We start from the raw sequence: 21,861 nt of genomic DNA, 5'->3' as shown, positions 1-21,861 counted from the left end.
GGACTCCCCGGGGTCTTCACCACAGGGAAACAAGAAATGCCAGCGCCAGGACTGAAACCACGTTTCCCTCCCCCTCCAGGACGGGCTCACCATGCCACCAGTGCCACGCGGAAGACACGGGGACTCGAGCCACACTAATGATCTAATCACCTAATGATTTAGATCATTAGATCACATTAGATTATACTAATCACCTAATGATTTCAGTTATTTGTATGTAAATGCCAATCAGGCAAACACGGTCACCTCAGATGGTGAGTACCCATTCTCATCGTCACTGAGCCAACACTCTACAGAGCACAAGGCAGTCATGCGGCTCAGCCCCTCCTTGAATCTCTACCTTGACAGGAGGATTCAATTTGTTTTGACTAATTCATACTCAGGTCTCTTATGCAGCTTCTCTAACTGTACTTAACACACTCCAGTTTCCCTGTCTGAGGTTACAGGTTGAAGGCACAGACCAAACTCACATAGCAGGGTTCACAAACCGCAGCCAGTACCTCTGTGGTCTTGGCATCCACGGTGAACACTGCCTTGTTCGGGTTGCACACGGGAGTCGGAAACAGGGGCGTGGACCACCCTGAGGACAAGCCCCGCAGCAGGGAGCAGCAGGATGCACTGCCCAGGGACCCGGCCAGGTCGGTCTGCTCCGGCGGCACCAGGCAATGTAGTCTGCTGGTGCAGATGCTCTGGGCAGCCAAAGATGACAGACAATAGGAGTTCCATTTGTCTTCTGGAAAGGAAAGGGAGCTTTAGAACTCACAAGGCTGCCTGGAGCCTGCCTCTCAAACACACCGAACCCCACAGCTCCTGCTCTCAACTCCTCCAGAGGGTGCAGAGCTCAAGCTCCACACTCCAGCATCCGTTGGAACAGCCCCGAGTCCAGCTAAACACCCCCGGGTACTGTCCGGCCAGAGTCACATCCTACAGGAAACACAATGGCCCAAGCTCAGTGTTTCTGTGTAAACGCCCTCTGAGGTCCCTTCCCACCAACCCCCCTGCCAAGAGGTGCTGTCCTGTGTCTGTCCTTACAGACCAACACCCCTCCAGCCACCCACCCTTGCACTTGTTCCTGGAAAGCCTCCCAAATCCAAGAGCTGCCTGCTGTCTCCGCCCCTCCCTCCATTCCCTTATTCACAAGTCAGGTTCACTCCCCACCCCTCCAGAAAACCTCTCAGCAATACGTCCAGTGGCCTGAGATGCTCAAGCCCACAGCCAATTCTCAGCACTCACCCTACTCCAGCCCTCAGCAGCGGTGGGCCAGGGGGTCAGTCCCCACCTCCTAAACCACCTGCCCTGGGTGGGGTTCCCTCTCCCCACCACCTTTCTGACTTCTCACCACCGCAGAAGCCCGTTTGCAGTCTCACCCCTTCCACTCCGTCCCACCTACTCCTCGCTGGCTTCTAACACACTCCATGTGGAAAGGTGCTGTCCACCCCACACGTGGCACCCCTGCCCTGCCTCTCTCCTTTCCCATCTCAGTAAACGGCAACTCCATCCTTCTAGCAGCTCAAAATCCAGACAATAACAACTCTTCTCTTCTTTCCCCTTTTCTTTTCACAGGCTCACCCGGACCATTGTCTGGGCCTGGAAACACCTGGCCAGCTGCTTAGCCCTTCTCTTTCCCAGCTGCCCCAAGCTCAGCTTGACCCTCCTCACACCATGGGACAGGCATTGTGACCTTGGTTCTGTCCCTGCTCCCCATGCAGAGACCAGGAAGCCCATGCTCCTGGGGCAGCTGCCTACCTCCCAGACCTGCCCAGCCCTCCCAGCAGAATCTCTAGCTCCAGGACAACCCAGCAAGTTTCCCTCAAAACACTCCCACCCTGGGCTCCTAGAGTGTGTGAGCTAGGCTCCATCCCTCCTCCTCCCTTCCCCAGCAGCCCCTTTCCTCTGGGTCCAGACCTTCTCACTGTTCTGACTTCCCTGCGCTCTAGGTCCACCCAGCTGCAGGCCTGCACCTGCTGTCTCCTTAGGCACCCCCTCGGACAACGAGTCCGCTAAGCTCTGGAGGCAGAGGTTGACTTGGGAGAAACAAGTGAGTGAGTGGGCAGCAGGAGCCTCGACATCTCAGCCCAGCCCGGGCACAGCCTCCTGCACCAGGTAGCTGGCTGCCCTCGAGCAAGTCATCTGCATCCGGGAGGAAAGCATAAGGCTGCAACACAGTCCTCAAATAGTTACTGACTAAATCAGCAAAACTGTATTTCACTTGCATTGCAGCCCTGTCCACAATAGTGCCCGCACACACTCTGAAGCAAGGTCTTGGCATAAGAACCCCAGCAGCACCCACACAGCCCAGGAGAGGCCTGCGGGCATCACCCCACACACAGTGAGAACTGCACACCCAGAGCCTAGAAGGACTTGTCACTTTCATCTTCAACACTGACACCCAAGACACCCAGGAGGGGGTTACCGGAGAGGCCCATCCTGCTCTGGCAGAGTTTCGAAAGCCCATTCCTCCTGCTCAGGTGTCTGTGGGCCGAGGACAGGGACTCGCTGGGCTCAGTGGCAGTCTGCGCAGCCGGGCTTTCAGGGGAGCCTCTGTCCTCCATCGGGAGCCCGCTGGCCAGGGGAGCAACTGTCAGCTAGAAAACAAAGTGAACCCGATTGGCATCAGCAACACAACAACAGGAAAGCAGTTTAAGCAACTAATCCTTCGGCAGGCTGAATGCAGCTCAGTCCCAAAAGGCTCCCACGCCCCCCGTGCCATGTAGGCCAGGACCTCCAGTGCAAGGCCAGTGACCAAAGTCATTCTGGAGCCATTTTGGAGCAATGCAGAGGAAGCGATGGGAGAGAGAAGGAAACAGAGGGAAAGAACAGAGCACAATGGGAAGGGGCCCGTGTGGCTCTGCATAGCCCCAGGTTTCCCCGAATCCAGGGGTTCCGACCAGTGGCCCTGAGAACCATCCACGGGACTGCTGACAAATGAGCGACACAAAGCCACGGCAGAGAACCCGGAGACAGGCCTGGTACCAGGGATTTGTGTGTTTAACTGTATTTTCTAAGTACCTGTAGATTTGCCAACAGTTGTAAGGAAAAAAATACAGAAAAATCTCATGTCTGCATCACAGTTTCCTCCAGACAGTGCTGGAGGCCTGGGCCAGGGGCCTGGATGAAGTGAGGAGCCAGGGCAACGTGCCCATCCTGAGCCCAGGTGCCCTCTCCATGGTCACCTTCTGAGCATGTGGAAGCCACTTCTGAGACCTACACTGGCCTCTTCTCCCATCAGGGTTCCCTCATAGGTATACACAGGCCCAAAGACTGGCCGAGGAGCTACCTTTGTAAGAAGAGCAAGTTTCAATAAGCAGGCAGGGGCACCTGCACAGGACGGACCTGCTGTCTAAAGGAAAGGGGGGCTGGCCCTTCCCACACCCCATTGTAGCATGGAACTCCAAGGAGGCCCAGCCCACCAGTTCTGCCCTGGCCTCAGGTCATCATGAAGACTTGCCAGCAGCACAGGAGGGCAATGACTCCCACAGTTAACAGTGTGTGAGCCCCGTTTGTAATTGGGGTCTCTGTATGGGGTCTCTGGTATGCTCACACCCCAAGCCCCTCAGCTGTCAGGGCCTGGCCAACACTCGCCTCAGCGCCAAGCTCCTGAACGTGGTGGAGCAGGAGTCCCCAGGACAGAAAACTGAAGGCCCCACTATCACTAGTGTGGAAGGATGTTAATATCAAAACATGCCAAAGAGCTATCCAAATGGAGATCGGCACAGCAGAGGAACAAACAGGAGAACAAACCCAATCAGCTTCAGAAACAGACCAACCTCTGTTAAGGAGCTTGGCACTCAGTGAAGCTCCATGGGGAATTAACAGCATGCCCCAGAACAGCGAGGCCCTGGACAGCCCCCTGGCCTTCCTGCCTCGGCCCCCTTCTAAGCAAAATGTAAATAACGGTAACGCACACCGCCTAGCACTCTCATGAGGACCCCAGGACCTAAGCTGGGAAAACAAACCACTAACACTGAGTCGCTGAGTCGCCCAGGAGCTGCCAATTTTCAAAAGAATTAGATAATCAGCCCGGGATGATGATGCATCCCTGTGACTTGCCACATACAAACATTAGTTCCAGATGAATTTAAAAAACGAAAGACAAAAGTCCTGGGAAAAAAAATAAGAGAATACAATGGTCTGTATAACTACTTGAGAGCAGCTAGAGCTCATCAGGGTATCAGTCTGTGGCATCTCTGAGCTACCTGAGTGTGAGACTCACCCGTGAGATCATAAAGAGCTGCAGTCCCCCTCACGAGGAGGGAGCCCCCCTCAGAAAAGCCACGCGCCCTGAGCAGGGGAATTGTGGTCCCAGCTCAGCAGCCCAGGCCCTGGCAAAAGCAATCTTCCCAGAAGCAAAGCATCCTAAATATGGGTTTCCAAAAGCAAAACCAACAAATAAGCTCCCTTCCAGTGACACAGACAAGGAAACAAGCCCCCTTTGGTGAGGGTCTACAGAAAACTCGAATGGACTCAGACACGTGAGAACATCCATTTACTACAAATGCCTGCGTCTATGTTTAAAATACGAGACGGGAGTCACGGAAGGGAGCAGAACAAGACTTTCTCAGAAACAACTACATATTGAAAGAATCAAACCAGCTTTTTAGAAATTAAATTTTTGCATTTCAGTCTTTAAAAAAATGAATTTGTTATTTAAACTTTCCATCAAAGATCTCTAGGCCCAGATGGCTTCACTGGTAAATTCTATCAAATGTTTAAGAAGGAAATAACTTCAATACTACACAAACTCCTCCAGAAATTAAAAACAGGCAGAGCACATCCAACCCAGTGTTTGAAGCTAGCATCACACTGATACCACACCAGACAAAAACATTGCTAGGAAAGGAAACCACAGACCAATAACTCTTGTGAACAGAGATGCAAAAATCCTCAACAAGATGTTAGCAAACCCACTAAGGCAATATGTAAAAAAGAGAATGAATTCACTACAACCAAGAGGGGCTTTATCAGCAATAAAAAATTGCTTAACATTTGGAAATCAGTTAATGTAATTCACCATATCAAAAGGCTAAAGAAAAAAAAGAGGAAAAAAATCACACAATCATATCAACTGATATCAAAAAACCACTGGACAAAATCCAACACCCCGTCACAGGAACAAACACTCACAAGTAAGGAGGAAGAAACATCTTCCACCTGCCCAGGGGCACACACGAAAAACCCACAGCCCGTGATACTGGCCTTCCAAGGTCCGGAGCAGGGTGAGGAAGCCCGACTAGCCTCTTCTCTTCAGCACTGTCTTAGGGGGAACAGCCAGTAAACAGAGGCAAGAGAAAGAAATAAAAGGCACATATACCGGAAAGAACGGCATAAAGCTGTCCAATTCATACACGACAGGATCACATACATAGAAAAATCCTAAGCAGTCATAAGACTAACAACCAAAGGGCGCCTGGGTGGCTCAGTGGGTTGGGCCTCTCAGGTCATGATCTCAGGGTCCTGGGATTGAGTCCCACATCGGGCTATCTGCTGGACAGGGAGCCTGCTTCCTCCTCTCTCTCTCTCTGCCTGCCTCTCTGCCTACTTAGGATCTCTGTCTGTCAAATAAATAAATAAATTCTTTAAAAAAAAAGACTAACAACCAGAGATTTTTTTTTTTTAAAGGGGGTGGAGGATAAAGGGTTTAAATAGACACTTCACCAAAGAAGGCACACAAATTACAAAGAAGCACATGAGAAAAACGTTCACTATTATTAGTAATGTGGGAAATGCCAAGTTCAACTGTCACGAGCCGTCATATGCCAGCACTAGGGCAACTAAAATGCCTAAGAGTGGAAACACAGAGCGTTGGTCAGGGTGGGAGCAGCTAGAACACTCGCAGAGTATCGGCAGGAAGACACGATGTGCACACACGGGCCCCAGAAAGCAGGATGCCAGTCAGCCCAGGATACAGGGCTTGCATGAAGTATCTGCCCAGAAGAGAGATTCAGAACAGCCCCAAACTGGAAACAATCCAAATGTCCCTCGCGGGAAGAACAGATAAGCAAATCAAAGCGTAGCCACACAAAAGACCCCTATACTCAGCAATAGGAAAGAAGACACAGGGAGACAGCAATGGCTTGGATGACCCTTAGAGCCCTGGAGCTGTGCAGAAGAACACCCCCTGGCCTGAAGCTCAGCAGGGAGATAGGCCTGACCTAGCCAGGCAAAAAGCAGAGCACAGCCAGACTGGGGCAGGGGCAGCAGGGGCGGCGGGGCGGGGGGGCCTGCGCTGGGGAGCAGAGGGGCTTTGGAGGGCAATGGGAAAGCTCTCCTCATGATCCTGCAGCTGTGGGACTATCTCAATGCTTCCTGAACTAGGCACTGACCATCCTTTTAGTGTCTGTAAATTATCTCAATACAGTTAATGTGTAATGTTAATGAATGATGAAGCAGGTAGTCAGGGCTGAAAAGAAAGTCAGAGGATCAGTAGATTTATGAGAATAAATAACCCAGAATGCAATGCAGGGAAACAAGAACATAGAGCTGGGAGAGAGAAGTTAAGAAATAAAGACAGGGAGAACTGAACAGCTAGCTGGAGAGAGAGTGGAGAGGAAGAGGTAAGAGGAAGAGAGTGGAGAGGTAAGAGTGAGGAGCAAAACCACAGACCAGCCTCCCAGATGTGAAAACCCAACAGGAAGCCGTGGTGTGGGTCTGTCTGGGCAGGAATAACCAAACTGATCAAAGGAACAGACAGTGGCCACCCCCGGCCCAGTGTGGGAAAGAACCCCGGACACTTGACAGGGAGTGGTGCCCAGCACTGGCCGCAGGCCCATGGGGAAGCCATGTACCTCCCTTGGAGGTACAACTCCATGTGCCTCCAAGAAACAGTAACAGGAGAGTGATCAACATGCAACATGCGAAAAGCCATGTCCAAGACATCAAAGACTAACCTTGTGAAAGTCAAAACTTTCATAGATAATTAGAAAGACCTTCAGTAGACTTTGGGCAAGGAAGGTTTTCTTCAACAAGACACAAAAAGCTCTAACTGTAAGACTAATAAATTTATCATTAAAGTTCAGAATGTCCGTTCACCAAAAATACCACAAACAAAATGATAGAAACCCCAAACTGGGAAAATATATTTGCCACATATATAACCAGGAAATTCATATCCAAGAGAGTTCAAAAGGCCAATAATTTAAAATTTAAAAAATAATAATACAGTAAAAGACACACGGCTCCATGGAAAAAAATGACAACAAGAATTTCACAAAAGAGGAAGCCTTAGTGGACAGTAAACCTGTAACAAGGGGCTTAGCTTTATTAGCACAATCATGACCATTTTACACCTACTAAGCCAGCAAAACCTAATAATTTTAATAATATCAAATATTGATAGAGATCAGGATTAATGGCAACACTAACAAACTAATGTAACCTCTTCAGAAAACAGTTTAAAATAAGTCACACATTAACATACTGGGACAGTATATCCCACTCTTAGACTTATATTCTATAGGATCCTTGCACGTAAATAGCAAATCACACTCAAGAATGTTGGGGCAACATTGCCCTCAATGGCAAAAGAAAAAAGGAAGAAAAGAATAAACCTGAGGGGCACCTGGGTGACTCAGTGGGTTAAGCCGCTGCCTTCGGCTCAGGTCATGATCTCAAGGTCCTGGGATCGAGGCCCGCATCGGGCTCTCTACTCAGCAGGGAGCCTGCTTCCCTCTCTCTCTCTGCCTGCCTCTCTGTCTACTTGTGATCTCTCTCTGTCAAATAAATAAATAAAATCTTAAAAAAAAAAAAAAAGAAGAAACCTGAACACTCATCAACAAGAAAACAGATTTAAGATTCTGGCATATTCATACTATGACTCATAACAGTGTAGACAAATTCTATACACGCAATGAGGATAAATCTCACAATATAGTAAGTGAAAAAAATCAAATCACAAAAGACCATTGAGAGTAAAATTCCCTTTCTACATCACCCCCCATCTACATATATTGTTGAAGGGTACACACAAATGTGGAAAAACCCAAACTTCTGGCAGATTTCCTCTGAGGGTCCAGCAGCAAGATGGAATGGAGGGTCATACAATGGCCTAAGGTCTTTCAGTTCCTAATTTGGGGGTTGGGCTTAAATGTGTTCACTTCACTGTTATGATTTATGACTAATGTCGCATTTATCCTTTTGAATGGTCAAGCAGCATATGCTAAAAAGTTAAGAGATGTTTCCTACACATACATATATCCAATGTGGGATCGTAAGAGCAACAGCTGATTAGGAACCAAAAGAGTAAGAAATAAAAGAGAAATTAGATAGCAAACTAACAGAACCTGTTGCTTCCCTTCTCTAACTATCTAAAGGGACTATTTCTAAAATAAAGAACAACATGATCACATTTTCATTTCTGTTCCATTTCTATTCCAACCAACTGACAAAGCACAGAGACTTGATGATAGCTTCAGACTACACTGTGAATGTGAGAAAACTCTCACTTGTAAAAAAAAAACAAAAACCTCTCTTTAGACTACATTGTAAATTTACTAATAAAACTCTAGAATACATAGTAAGTATTATAAAAGTTGGCTTTGTAAAGGTAACAAGAAGAGGGAGAGAAGGGAAGAAAGGGAAGGGAGGGTAGGGGCCAAAATGCTTGGTCTTGCATGGCAGGGCGGGGGTTAGATAAATGGTGTCCAAAGCCGACAAATCAAGTGGCTGCAAGAAAGCCAAATCCCTTTATGGCTTCTGTGCCCTCTGTGGCCGGCCACGGGCTAGTCAGTGTTGCACACCACATCCATGCCATGTGGCACCAAGGCCCACAGCACCTCGGCAGAGCCACCGAGCACCTCCAGCTCAACAGGCACAGGCCGGCCTCTGAGAACACCAAGCCTGGCTTCACACAACCTTACATCACTCCTTTCACACAGGCTTAATTCAAAGACTAACCAGAAACTCCTGCCAGTCCAGCCCTAAATTTTTAGAATAATTTTCCTGGGTTTTGGGTTTTTTGTACCTACTCTGAGCAGAAGATACAGGATGTTGAACCCAGGAGCCCCAGGTGGTATCTCCGTGTGATCCTACTACTATTGCTAGTTTTTATTTCAGAAGGCATGAGACAGCCCTCAGACCAAACAGAAGCAAGGAGAGATTTGCAGGGAGCTTCTGGGAAAGCACTCTGAGCTTAGGGGTGAACTCTGGGAGGCAACCAACTTTCCCTCACAGAGCTAGGGAGCAAAAAGCTCCAGCTGCTCCCACCACTGCTGGAATATCAGGAGCAGAACCAGCCTCAGAATGAAGCCAACACAATGGGCAGCAGAGCACAAGACGGCGAGGATGTCGTTTTGAGGATAAATCTACCCTAAAATCTGCCTTGCTCTGGACTTTGGGGGCCAATAACTACTCCCCCCTCCCCCAGAGCCTTTCTGGGGCTGTGTCTCTTTCTCGCCTGAAGGCATCCTAAAGACTAGCTAGGATGATGGCTGCTGGGTTGGAGAATGTGAGCAAGAGGCATTTCGCAGACCCCAAAGGTCAACAAGGGCTTCCTGGAGGAGGCACCAGCCGAGCAGAGCACCGAAAGGGGAGTGAAGAAGCCTTCCTGGCGGACAGCCAGAGGCACCCTAAGACCAAGATTGCCACAGCACCCTCGGGGAGGAGTATGTGGGGACGGGCCTGAAGAAGTCAGGCCTAACTCCCAGGTTCTCCTACTACGCCTGCCCTGCCCTTTGGACATTTTCCCAAAGACCGACTTTAAAAGGGTCTGTGCTTGGGAGTGACACGACCAGACCCCCATCCTACCGAAGATAGGGGCAGGGGCGTGGCGGACCGGGTACAGCGACGCAGGCGAGAAACAGGCGGTCTTGAATCACAGCAGCGGCGGAAAGACGGCGCGGGGACACAGAAGGCAGAATTCGGCACAGGACGGGCAGTTACTGGGTGATGAGGTGCGGAAGGAAGGGGCTGCAAGGCGTCCAGACCGCACCCTGGGCTCCGCGCTCAGGCACCGCGGTCGTCTGGGAAGAGAGCCGCGAAGACAGGACGAAGAAGGCCGGGTATGCAGGGGGCCGCCTGCGAGACGCCAGCCGCAAAGCGCGCCCGGAGACCCGCCGGCGCCGCAGCGAGCAGTGAGAGGACAGCGGGCAACCCGACGTCCGCAAAGCGCACGCCGCCAGCTCGGGGGCGGACGGGGCGCCGGGGGGCGGCGGCGCGGCCCGGGAGGGCAGGTGCGGCCCGGTCCCCCCGGGCCAGGGCGCCTCGAACGGTCTCAAGGCGGTGGCGGGCCACCAGCGGCCGGAGCCGCACAGAGGGGGCGCGGGGGCGCAGAACTCTGCAGGAGCTCGTCCACCGGCCGCGCCAGGAGCCCCTAGAGCCCGGACCCGCTCTCCCCAGCGCAGGTACCTCACCTGGGGCCTTCCGGAGTCCCCCGGCCAAGTTTGTTTCACCGCGCGAAGCGAGCCTCGCCTCCCCTCTCGCCCACCGGCCAATCGTAGAACAACTCGTGTCGATTGACAGGTCCTCTAAGCCAACCACTAGCACCTGGGGGCGGGACTCAGTGCTCCCGAACCGAGAAGCCCGCGCTCACGGTTGCTAGGGACGCAACCCCCCGCCCGCCTTACGGCGCCTCGGAGGGACCAAAATACCTACGGCGCATCCGCCCGCGGGATTTAAGTGACTCTGTTTCCTCCAGTCTCGGAATACACCAGGGTCCCCTCTCTGAGGCCTCGAAGGCGGGGGGCGAAAGGAGGCTCCCTCACGGGTCAGGCACGCCCACAGGGCCGAGGGATCGACGGAGGCTGCGGCCCGCTGGACTGGGTCGACTGGACTGGCTTCTGGACCACGATAAGCTGTTCCCGCACCTGCGGGAGGGGCTGGTCCCCGGTGCCCTGGCCCCAGCACGAGCGCGGGCGCCCACCGCTGAACGTTAACTGGAGACGGTCCCTTCTCACGGGCCAAGTCCGCGCGGCGACGTCGGGACGAAGTTGGCCAGTGCACAGACGCAGCCGCTGAGACCTGGAGGGGCCGGCACGCACTCGACTGGCCCGCACTTTGCAGCCCCGCGCAGAGACCCTCCACGAGCCCACGAGCCCTCAGCATCTCCCAGATTCTTCTCTCCGCTTCCCTGCAGCCACGGCTCTGTGCATGCGGCCCCGACCGCCCCTGTCTTCTTACCCGCTCCTCGTCTCCAGAAGCCTCCGGGGCGCTCTCACATTACCTGTCCCGGGGAGGTGAGGCGGAATACTCCTGTGGCTGAGGACCACATGGCCTCTCCGTTGAACTACAATTCCCATGAAGTGCTGAGGCTGCGCAGGCACGTCGGGGTTCAAACTCTGGGTGGGATTCCATTGGCTGAGCCAGCACCAAGTCGGGACCCCTGATTGGCTGAGGGGCCTGAGGCGACAGATTCCGGAAAGGGGAAGAGCAGCCAACATGGCGGCGGAACGAGGCGCGGGCCAGCAACAGTCGCAGGAGATGATGGAGGGTGAGCGGCTCCGTGGGGCGGCGGCCCAAGGGCCCAGCGGGAGGGGGGACAGCGGCCCACACCGGCCTTGCCTAAGAGAAACGGGCCGTCCCGCCTCTGACCGTGGCCTGAGCCCCGCAGCGCGCCCTGACAGCTGGCAGCCGGCTCGGCGGGTCAGGGGCGGCCTGGGACCCGGGGTCCCCGGGCGGAGGCTGCAGTGGTCAGGAAGGCTCGGGCGGCCCAGAGGCGCCAAACCCAAGGCTGGCTGGGAGTAGCGGCGCAGGCGGGCGGGCGGGCGGGTGGGCGGGTACTGACGACGCGGTGGTCCCGGTGCCCGGGCGCCCACCTCCTGGTGGGAGCCTCGCACCGAACCTAGGAGCTTGGTCCGCCGCGGGTATGTCTCCCGGGGCAGCTATCAGGGAAACTGAGGCGCGGGGCGCCGTGGGACCTGCCTGAGTCGGCTTATAGGTGAACGTGGTGGAGGTGGAGAAGAATCCTCTCGTAAGAGAATGGGTTGTGGGGAAGGGATGGAAAGGAGCCGAGAGATTGAACTGTTAAACAACGGAAGCCTGCTTTCAAAGGTGTCATAGTTCTGAAAAGACTAAATTCAACTCTTTAGTTTTGTTGAAAACAGTCATTTGCATATTATATGTGCATATAGTTATACATACACCCACCAGTTGGAGAGTCAGTCTTGTCTTCAAGTGCTTACATGCTTTGGTCTCCGGTGGTTTGCGGGAGGGAGGAAGTTCAGTCACTGTCTTATGTGTAAAGTGCTCTGGAAGAAGGATGGGAGGTGGAGTGCAAAGAAGAGCTGACATGTTTGGAGTGAGGGCTGCCTAACCAAATCCAACTCTGACCTGAAGCTTGAAGGATAACTACAAATCACCAGGTTGTGGAAAAATCAAATATCATTTCAGGCCAGAAAAAGACTAAAGCAAAGGGCTGTGAAAGAAGGTGGTCTGTTTGAAAGGAGATTTGACCAAGAGTGACCGTACTATTGGAGGAGGGTAGCAAGAGAAGGTCGTGGAGTACCTTGGTGAAGGGTCTTGGATCTTGTTGAGCAAAAAAGCACCTCTTCCTATCCCCTCTTCTCGACATGGTCCTCCCAATCTACTCCTTCCTCTTCACTTTTTTCCATGTCTTGGTAAACGACAAATACAAAACCCGGGTGATTCTCTCTCTCCCGCTCCCACCCATCCAAATTAATCAACAAGTTCTGATGCCTCTATATCCTTAATCTCTCCAGATCTTCAATACCTCTTCCATTCCCACCTCTTCCATTCTGTACTTTGAGCCAGACCATTGTTCCCACTATCCCAAAGTTGCCTTATAGTTGGATCTACTGTCTCATGCTCCAGACCCTCTGCTGCCTTAAAGATAGTGTTCCACATTTCACTTTGGCTGCCCTTCATTAGCTAAGTCCCTGCCACCCTGGTCACAGCCATACCACACCTGGTAGAATTTGCTCTCTCTTAGCCTTGACCACAGAGTGCCCTGTGCCTGGTAATAGCTAATTACCAAGTGTTTACTCCATATCATGCACATGCTGACTGCTTTTGTGCTTTTGTGCTTTAGTCCTGACAACACCTGTGGTCTGTGGGTCCTATCCTAGCCCCCTTATACAGATGAGGAGAGTGGGGCTTGGAAAACCAAATAGCCTGCCAGCACTGTGTTTATATGGACAAGGCGAAATTTCAACAGGGGCTTCTTGCTTAATAGAGAGACTGCCTCTCCCTCTCCCTTTCTCTCTACCTGCCTGCCGCTGCTCTACCTGTTTGTGCTTGCTTGCGTTTTTGCGCTCTCTCGCTCTCGTGCTCTCTTGCTCTCTGTCAGATAAATAAATAAAATCTTTTAAAAAATAAAAAGTAAAAAAAAAAACTTGTTGGAGTCAAAGATCAGATTTGGATTTTACAATCACATCAGATTCTCTGAATGCAGAATAGATGAGACAGAGCCAGAAAAGTCCCAGAGAGACCAGTTAGAATGCCAGGCAGGAGCCCAGGCAGTTGCCAGGGTGGGGAAGACATAGTGGATTCAGAAGTTTGGCAGGTTGATTTCATAAGAACTTGGTTTTATGCAGCCTGATTCCCTGGGTGCTACTTTTCTAGGCCCAGGAGGGGATACAAAGAAGAAATAAAAGTTCCTTTCCTCAAAGAGTATACCCCTTTGTGGACAAACTGTAACCAGGAAAGAAAATACTTTCAGTATTGTTGATAACTCCCAGTAACTTATTACTGTTTCAGCACTTCACAAGAGACTTCCAAGGGAGATCATGAAAAAAGCTGGAAAAAGGAAAATTATTTGACAGTCTTACCAAAGGATTTTTACCAGTCTGCCATATTTAGTCTTGCCTTATTTATTAATTCAAAAAATATTTATTTCCCAGCCTTTCAAAGCTGTTGGCTGGTATCACTGTGTGCAGATGTTTGGCATCGGTGATCTTTATGTGGGGCATTTTGCACTATTGGCCATCTTCTCCTTTTTCATTACAGCCTTCCCTCTGCCCACAGTCTGATTTGAGTTAGTCTTGATTTCTTTCAGAACGTGGGCCTGTGAACTGGGCTGGTTTTCTTGGCCAAATGGATAGTGGAGCATGGATGAAGGTATGTGGTGGAAGGGTCACGATGGTCCCTGCTACATGGATATCCAGGCCAAAAGTGAGCCACACAGGAGGTGCTTCACTGTGTCACCCGTTAGTCCACTTGGTCACAAATGATCCAGGGCTTTTACAACATCTGGGAATTCTTCACAATTTCCTTGAGGGCAGGAATAGTCTGTTACTCATCTTAGTCCCCATGTGTCCTCCCTGCTCTGCCCTCCCCCACACAAGTTGTCCCCACCACTATACGCCGCAGATGGTGCCCAAGACAGGAAAGACACTCGTGTTTGTTGAGCTGACTTCAACAAATGTTTCTCAATGAAGTCTTTTTGACTTATAGCTGGATGTCCGTCTGTTAAATATGTTCTTCAGAGAGTCACATAAAGTGGCTGTGAGTTCTTATTGATGTGTGTGGGCTTAGTTGACAGGCGAGTCGAATCTGAAGAGTCTGGCGATGAGGAAGGGAAGAAGCAGAGCAGCGGTATAGTGGCGGACCTCAGTGAGCACAGCCTAAAGGATGGAGAGGAGCAGGGGGAAGAGGACCCAGAAGGTACCAGGCTGAGTTAAGAGCCTTACACTCTCTAAGGGGGGAGGGTGCGGCCGTGTTGCATGTGATCTGCCCAACCCCACCACACCGCATTGTGTCGTGTGGAGGCGAGGGCAGTGGGAGGACTGCTGCTCAGGAGGGGCATTCATTTGGCTGGTTCTTGATCTGCTGGTGTGGCAGTAGAGGCCTGCAGGGGGCTGGTGGCCATGCCCTCGGAGCATTGCTCCCCCTGAGGCACTCCTTTCGTGGGCTGACTCATTTATACCACTTGCAAGCAGGTTGCTTTTTTTATTTTTTTTTTAGTTCCACTGAAGCAAATGCTACTACTAATAACATTATTAGTACTGGCGTGTCATCTGAGACAGAATCAGAAAACTGTTTTATTACCCATATATTCAGAATACAAGATTTGAAAAAAAAATTTTTGCTGATGATGCTTTTGTTTACTATCCTTGTCATGTAAATTAATTTCAGAATAGTACCTTTAGTATTTTAGAGAAATCATTTTTTTCTTTTCTTTTTTTTTTTATATTTTATTTATTTATTTGACAGAGAGGTAGAGAGCACAAGTAAGCAGAGCAGTAGGCAGAGGGAGGGGGAGAAGCAGGCTCTCCGCTGAGCAGGGAGCCCAATGCGGGACTCAATCCCAGGACCCGGTGATTATGACCTGAGTCAAAGGCAGCTGCTTAACCTACTGAGTCACCCAGGCGCCCTAGAGAAGTCATTTCTAAGTCATGTTTCACCATATGAGAGGCCTGAGGTTTGACTCCTAAATTGCTAAGATGTTAGGAAAATTGTTTCATGCAGAAAATATCTCAGTAGCCTCCTGTTTTAGTGATTAAAAACAGCAACAAAATTAATTTAGAGATGAGAAAAGTAAGTTTTCAGTCAATAGTGGTGGTTTTTCACCCTCCCCAACCGTGATCTTTGTTGGTTTGGTTAGAAAAATTGATTTACATTGAAAAGAATGAGAGAGGGCATATGAACAGACAGAAAGATATGCAGGATACATTAGTAGGAAACAACAGCACGTTTCCCAACAGTATGCGTGTCGAAGTCTTACTGTTAAAGTGGTTAATAATATCTAAGTTTTAACATGCATTAAAGAGAAAACACACCAAACTGCAGTTGAAGGTCTCTGAACAGCAGGTTGAGAGGAGTGCTGTACCTTCTGCATTGTCTAGATTTATATGCAATGTACAGACTTGTAGTAATAGTCATGCTCTACCCTTATGGTGATAAAACCCACAAATTCTTAAAAAAAATTCCTAATTTTTAAAATAACATGGTGCTCTGTGCCAGTGAAGATGATTGGTAACTATGGCAACCTAATTTTAAGGCAAAGGGAGATTACCACAAAAGTATCATCCACATTTACTTTGGAGCTCCAGAGTAGATATTCTGGAAGCGGCGTGGGTGGAATAAGTACATGGGAGTGACGGATGGAAGCTTTCGTTATGTCTAACTGAGTCACGGAAAGACCAAGCGGGTGGGAGCATCACCTGCTCTCCCATCCGAACAACCAGCACCCATGGAGGACTGGAGAGTTGGTGGGGCCCTGTCCTGGGTCTCACGGTGACAGAGTAGAGCAGCTAGATTTGAACCCAGCTTATCCAAAACCAGCATTCTTTGTTCCAGATGACTAGCTAATTAAAAGCACTCTGGAAAATGTTAAAAATGGGGGTGGGGGGTGAGCACTTGGGTGTCTCAGTCTGTAAGCTGCAGCCTTTGGCTCAGGTTATGATCCCAGGGTCCTGGGATCAAGTCCCACATCAGGCTCCCTGCTCATCAGGGAGCCTGCTTCTTTCTCTCCCACTACCCCCTGCTCTTGCATGTGCTTACTCTCAAATAAATAAATGAAATATTAAAAAAAAAAAAAAAACCTCTTGAAATTTGTAGTCTTCTAAGTCCTTAAGAGAAATCGGGACTCGGTGCTCCCACCTGTATTTACTTAAGTCCTAAGTTCAAATAAAATTCAAAGGTGTCAACTGTTACCTTTCACTTATTTTCCTTAACTTATTTTTTTAAAAAAAGAAAAAGATGAATACATGATAGATTTGGGGAAACATTCTAGGCTGGTAATATTGCAGAAGTTAAGCTGTTCGGAGGGGCCTGCCCTGAGTGCTGGGCATGCTACAGACACAGTCACCTTAAGCTGTGTGACCACCTGTCCTATGGAGCCCAGGCCTGGTCTCTGCCCACCGGCCATGCTCAGTTGTCTTCAGTGGTGCCTTGCCCTCTCACAGTGTCCTGGTGTGGACGCTAGATGGCTTGGACACCTGCCTTCATTGTGCTGCCTCTCTCCTTACAGCTTCCACAGTTCACGGATCTTGGATTTGTGCCATCTGGGGGCGAGGAGTAATTTGGGTATATCTCTTGGTTTTGCCCAACTCCTTTTATTTCATTCCTATGTTGGTTGATACCTTGTAAAGTTATAGCAAATAATTCCAGTAAATAATAAACTGTAGCCACGACATATTTTTTTGCCTGGCCATTGTTTGTTGTTATGGAGAAGGCATCGTGAGAAGACTGAATTAGCCAGTGCCAGCCAGTGCTGAGTGGTTAAGCTGGTCAAGTGCTCCTCTCGGCTGCCTCCAGTCAAGGGCCAGGCTGGCCAGCAGACAGAGTGAAGCCCTGGTCCTTGGGAGGTGCCAGGAGCATGAGGTCTGAGGGCTGCAGGCCCATTCCATAGCAGAAGCAGATATAGCTTTGCGGTAAGGGGGCAGGCAGCAGTAGGAACCAGGCAAAAACAGCAGTGGGGACAGCCACTTTTCCAGGAGAGCGGGGGCCACATGCTCCCACCATGTCAAGCCAGGCGGCCCAGTTTCCTCAGAGAGCCAGAAGGGACATTAGAGAAGTGTCATCCAGTCACAGTATATGACCTCATTCAGATGCTAAGACAAGCAGACTGAGGGGAGAAATTGTCAGACATGGATGAAATCCAAGGATCGCTGTTACTGTTTTCAAGCACTGAGCTGTTTTTAGACATGCACACATCCATCAGTTCAGGAGAAACGAAGACCAGGAAGCGGCTGATGGCAGGCCATTGGGCCAGGGCCTGAGCGCATTGCACAGCTCTCCCCGAGCACTGGGGCAGGGGGGTCTCTGCCGGGAGCTGCTCGTGCCACCGGCGGAGAAGTATGTTTAAATCGGTCAGGGCTCTCCAGTCCCTCTGTCAAGCTGTCCTTTGTTTTGGTGTCCTCTTTGCAGAGATGAGTGTTTATAGATTCGAGGCCACTTTCCAAAGCAATAAAAGGCACATCCTAGAACATCTGACATGCCCAGCATGAGCAGTGTTCATGTGGTCTAATTTATTGCCACGGACGAGAAAGGAGAGGGCCGGCTGCTGCCAGCTGGGCAGTTCTGGGCCACTCCCCTACCACGCACTGGGCTCACCTGAGGCTCTGTCAGCCTCTCCCCTTCTTCCTGCAAACAGTTTCAGGCTACATGTCCTTCCCAGGCAAGTTTAGTGGCACACATAGAAGTTTGGAGACCTTTGCTGGTAGCCAAGTTCAGGAATATCTGAATACTTGAAAGGCGACTGTGACTGGAGCAGTGCATTAACCCTGCCGCACCATCCAGAGCCTCCGTGTGCCCCCACGTGGCTTCTGCTGGGCGTGATTTTGCTCTGAGCCAGGCAGCCCAAGTCCCAGGGCCACGGACGCTAGGGTTCTGAATGGACTTTGTTTTTCCTTCTCATTTTTTCAGAAGGACAAGAGCTGCCTGTGGATATGGAAACCATCAGCCTGGACAGAGATGCAGAGGTAATGCCCCCTGCTGGCCGCAACCTTCAGGGCCATGATGATGGACCACTCTGACTGTCAGGGTGTCTTTTATGGAGGTTCCAGATTAGTAAGTGATTTCCTAGGCAAGGTCGTCTGTGCCCAGCTCGGTTGGGTCAGATTCCTTGTGTCCTGGTTGTTTCTAATACCAGTGATTGAAACTCCAGGTCTGGAACCAGAGGATTGGGTGGCCGATGAACCGCCCTTGTCATCTGAATGACACGAGTAGGTCTGGTGATTGCATTGTCCATGGCAGGGCCTCAATCTCCCCAACATCAGAAGCACACTGAACGCTGACAGCTCCGGGCAGGCGGGAGACTATAGGAAGCCTCACCTGGGCACCCCCCCACCCCAAGCCCACAGCTGGCAGCAGCTGCCTGGGCCCATGTTTGCACTCAGGGGCCTGGGGGGAAAACGGACTTTACTTGCTGCTCATTTTTATGTCAGACTGCCAGCGAGCATCTTGCAGCCGTCCTCTGTGTCACTGTGGCCTGTCTACAGGCTTGACAGTGTCTCCTCACCCTCCCCTGCACCCACCTCCAGGAAGCAGGTCTTTAGGTGCTGCTTGGCAGCTCGATTTCTTCTTCATTTCAGGACGTTGATCTGAATCACTACCGCATTGGGAAGATTGAGGGGTTCGACGTGCTGAAGAAAGTGAAGGTGAGGGCAACTCTGTCCTTCCTCTGGAGGGGATGCTGACACCCCGGAGCCCATCCCACCCAAGGGGTGCAGGCACATGTCTAACTGGGGGTTGGTTCTGCCGGCCCATGTCCTGAACTGCCATCGGCACTTTGTATCCTAAATATGGCGGGGTCTACAGCGCTATCCAGGAGGTCGACGGCCGCTCCCCTAGGTCAGACAGTGAGCTGGTGCAGAGCCTGCCTGCAGTTAAGCACACCCAGACTATAGTCCTTACCTCATTCAGTTCAGTTTGTTCAAAATTGAGCTCAGTGCCAGTTTGCTCTGCTAGGAAACAGCATGCACACCCAACCCTAACCAGTGCCTCCCTCACCAAGGAAGTCTGCTCAGTGCAAGGCCTGCCTCCAGCCCCTCTTTGGGTGTCTGTCTATCGTCTCCATTGTTGGCACATTTCTAGAAGACAATGGGAGCATGAAAAGTGCATCCCCTGCCCTGGAAAGCTGGTGCTGTGACACAATTGGCATCTCATGGCCTCCCTGTTGCCTGTGTCAACTGTCCTTTTTCATCCCTCAGACTCTCTGCCTCCGTCAAAATTTAATTAAATACATTGAAAATCTGGAGGAGTTGCAGAGTCTGCGAGAGCTGGATCTTTATGACAACCAAATCAAGAAGATTGAGAATCTGGAGGCGCTGACACAGTTGGAGTGAGTCATAAGTCCGGGGGACGACTGTGGGGCTTGCTCCGTCTCCCTAGAACCACCCCTGGGCCCCAGTTCCCAGCCCTGGGAGCCACCTCTGCCACAGGGTCCTGCCGAGAGCCTGGCAGGCAGCTGGGGTGGTATGTGGCCACATGGTGGGGGGGCTGCTTCCAGCTTACTTGCATTCTGAGCCTCATGCCACCTGAGCTCTTTTAAAACTGAAATGTTTTGCTTGTTCTCAGGATTCTAGATATTTCTTTCAATCTGCTGAGAAACATTGAAGGAGTCGACAAGCTAACACGACTGAAGAAGCTCTTCCTGGTTAACAATAAAATCAGTAAGATTGAGAACATAAGCACCTTACACCAGCTGCAGATGCTGGAGCTGGGCTCCAACCGCATCCGGGTAGGTGCAGGCATGTGGCCAGGGGCCTGGCCTTGGGGACTGGCAGTGGTGGGTGCTGGGGTGTGTGCTTGGCTACGTGCTCCATATGGTGGGGTTTGATTTCCCAGGAAGAGAATGTTAACTTCAGATCAGTGTTAATAAGAATGTGGTCTAGCCCTTTCTCTGCATAGAAATTTCATCTGTTTTTCATCCAGATCACAGCTTAAACCTTAGCAAAGCATCCCAGTTACATTCCACCCAAGTGAAGCACTTTGGTTTTCATATGCTGAGGTTGTGTTCTTTGGTGGCCTCTCTGAGATGACAGTGTCCCAGACATGGCAGAGTGGTGGCTCATAGTGACCTGACCTGCACACGGGCTGTAGGAAGCATGTTGCGACTCAGTAACTTGGTTGGCCCATTCTCCCTGGGCAGCTGCATACAACTTGGACACACCCCATGGCAACCTTACATCCTGCCACGTTCTGTCTGACCTCTGGGAGCACTGGGCAGAGGAGACAGAAGAGGCTTCAGTAAAGAGGTTGGTGTCCGTAGGAGCAGGCCTTTACCCATCTGACGATAGCTACTGGGCAGAGCCCCTCATAGAAACGCAGGAGTCATAGAAGGACTGGCATTGGCGGGGGGGTGGGGAGGTGGTGGCAGCTGTTAGCCAGCAAAGAGGAAGGGTCACCAGGACAGTGATGAGGATCTCTGCTAGCCAGAAGACCACCTGATATCCCAGTGAAGACAGTTGTCTCCCCCACCTCTGCTGCAAACAGCCCTCCATCTAGCTCTTGGACATTCACAGCACACTGTACTCAACCCAGCTTGGCCCTTGAGAGCTGGGCAGGGTGCAAACCCAGGAGGACCTCCTGGGACAGTTGTGAGCAGTCATGTGGCCCATGTAGCAAAGTAGCCTGTTTAAAACTAAAGAGTGAAGAGTGGTCCAGATGTCAGCATTTTATCAAGTATCTCTCTCTGCAGCGTTTCTGGAGAATGGTGGCTCATCGTACATCAGCGTAGGCAGTTCAGGAAGCCCCGCCCCTGAATCCTCATCCTCCAGTCCTGCTGTGGTGTGCAGGGTGGGATACACCTGCCTTCTGCCCTGCTGGTGGATTAGCATGTGCCCAAAAGCTGGCAGTGAACTCGGGAGGGAAGTAGGTCCAGTCAGTTAGCACGTCCTGGGCCACCTGCTCTCTGCAAGGCACTGAGATTGATGGTTGAGTAGAGGAGCATGGGATTCTGATAGGGAGGGAGGGTTGTGGATCCTGAGATGGGGGACAGAGAGCCATGGAATGGGGGTGCCTTCTCCCAGGAATCTTGGGTGGCATCCTGAGGTCAGGGCTGCTTCTATGAAGACCAAGGTTCCCGGAATGCATTTTAACGAACCCTCCATGGAATAATGATATCGTGTGAGCTCCGAGCTTCAACGGTTGATGGGAGGCTGCTCACCTGTGGATGCCCCCTGACCTCGGGCTCATGAGGCTTGGGGTAAGCCTGGAAGATGAGACCTTGAACAAGCCACCTTTTAAGTGAGATTTCAGTGGAGAATTTCCAGAGTCGACAGATAACTTGCCCCCATCCAGGGCCACAGTCCAGATGGCTGTGTCTCCTTGCCCGGGCCCCTCGCCCACCCTGCTCCAGCTGGTTGGCCACACAATATTCACTGTAACCCTGTCTTTTTCACAGGCGATTGAAAATATTGACACGTTAACCAGTCTGGAGAGTTTGTTTTTGGGGAAAAACAAGATCACTAAACTTCAGAACCTGGATGCACTTACCAACTTGACGGTGCTCAGTATGCAGGTACT

At 51.0% G+C, this 21,861-nt stretch overlaps 2 protein-coding genes across 13 annotated transcripts in view; one reads left to right on the top strand and one right to left on the bottom strand.

The window, feature by feature from the left end:
• The window catches only part of PASK (PAS domain containing serine/threonine kinase), a 37,294-nt gene extending 26,066 nt beyond the window's left edge, over positions 1–11,228 (bottom strand). For 2 of the 7 annotated variants that reach the window (XM_004743776.3, XM_013051884.2), the window contains exons 1-3: positions 10,588–11,208; positions 2,414–2,585; positions 501–733 (exon numbers count right to left, since the gene is read on the bottom strand). In XM_004743776.3, coding sequence (XP_004743833.1) covers positions 501–733; positions 2,414–2,585; positions 10,588–11,037 — 855 coding nt within the window. In that variant the 5' untranslated portion in view covers positions 11,038–11,208. Of the gene's footprint in view, positions 1–500; positions 734–2,413; positions 2,586–9,741; positions 10,057–10,346; positions 10,523–10,583 lie in introns of those variants that run through there. The other 5 variants (XM_013051881.2, XM_004743778.3, XM_013051883.2 and 2 more) reach the window with 5 other exon arrangements.
• Positions 11,229–11,232: 4 nt separating this feature from the next.
• The window catches only part of PPP1R7 (protein phosphatase 1 regulatory subunit 7), a 28,871-nt gene continuing 18,242 nt past the window's right edge, over positions 11,233–21,861 (top strand). For 3 of the 6 annotated variants that reach the window (XM_004743771.3, XM_013051886.2, XM_004743774.3), the window contains exons 1-7: positions 11,233–11,422; positions 14,425–14,565; positions 18,259–18,314; positions 18,927–18,992; positions 19,545–19,675; positions 19,912–20,074; positions 21,740–21,856. In XM_004743771.3, the coding sequence (XP_004743828.1) occupies positions 11,371–11,422; positions 14,425–14,565; positions 18,259–18,314; positions 18,927–18,992; positions 19,545–19,675; positions 19,912–20,074; positions 21,740–21,856 (726 nt within the window). In that variant the 5' untranslated portion in view covers positions 11,233–11,370. Of the gene's footprint in view, positions 11,423–13,945; positions 14,008–14,424; positions 14,566–18,258; positions 18,315–18,926; positions 18,993–19,544; positions 19,676–19,911; positions 20,075–21,739; positions 21,857–21,861 lie in introns of all 6 variants that reach the window. The other 3 variants (XM_013051885.2, XM_004743772.3, XM_004743773.3) reach the window with 3 other exon arrangements.

The sequence above is a fragment of the Mustela putorius genome, unplaced genomic scaffold (assembly GCF_011764305.1).
Source record: "Mustela putorius furo isolate JIRA1106 unplaced genomic scaffold, ASM1176430v1.1 tig00003869_pilon_pilon_pilon, whole genome shotgun sequence".
NCBI classification, from domain to species: Eukaryota; Metazoa; Chordata; class Mammalia; order Carnivora; family Mustelidae; genus Mustela; species Mustela putorius.
The sequence above is the reverse complement of the archived record's forward strand: the minus strand, read 5'-3'. Positions and strand labels throughout refer to the sequence as shown.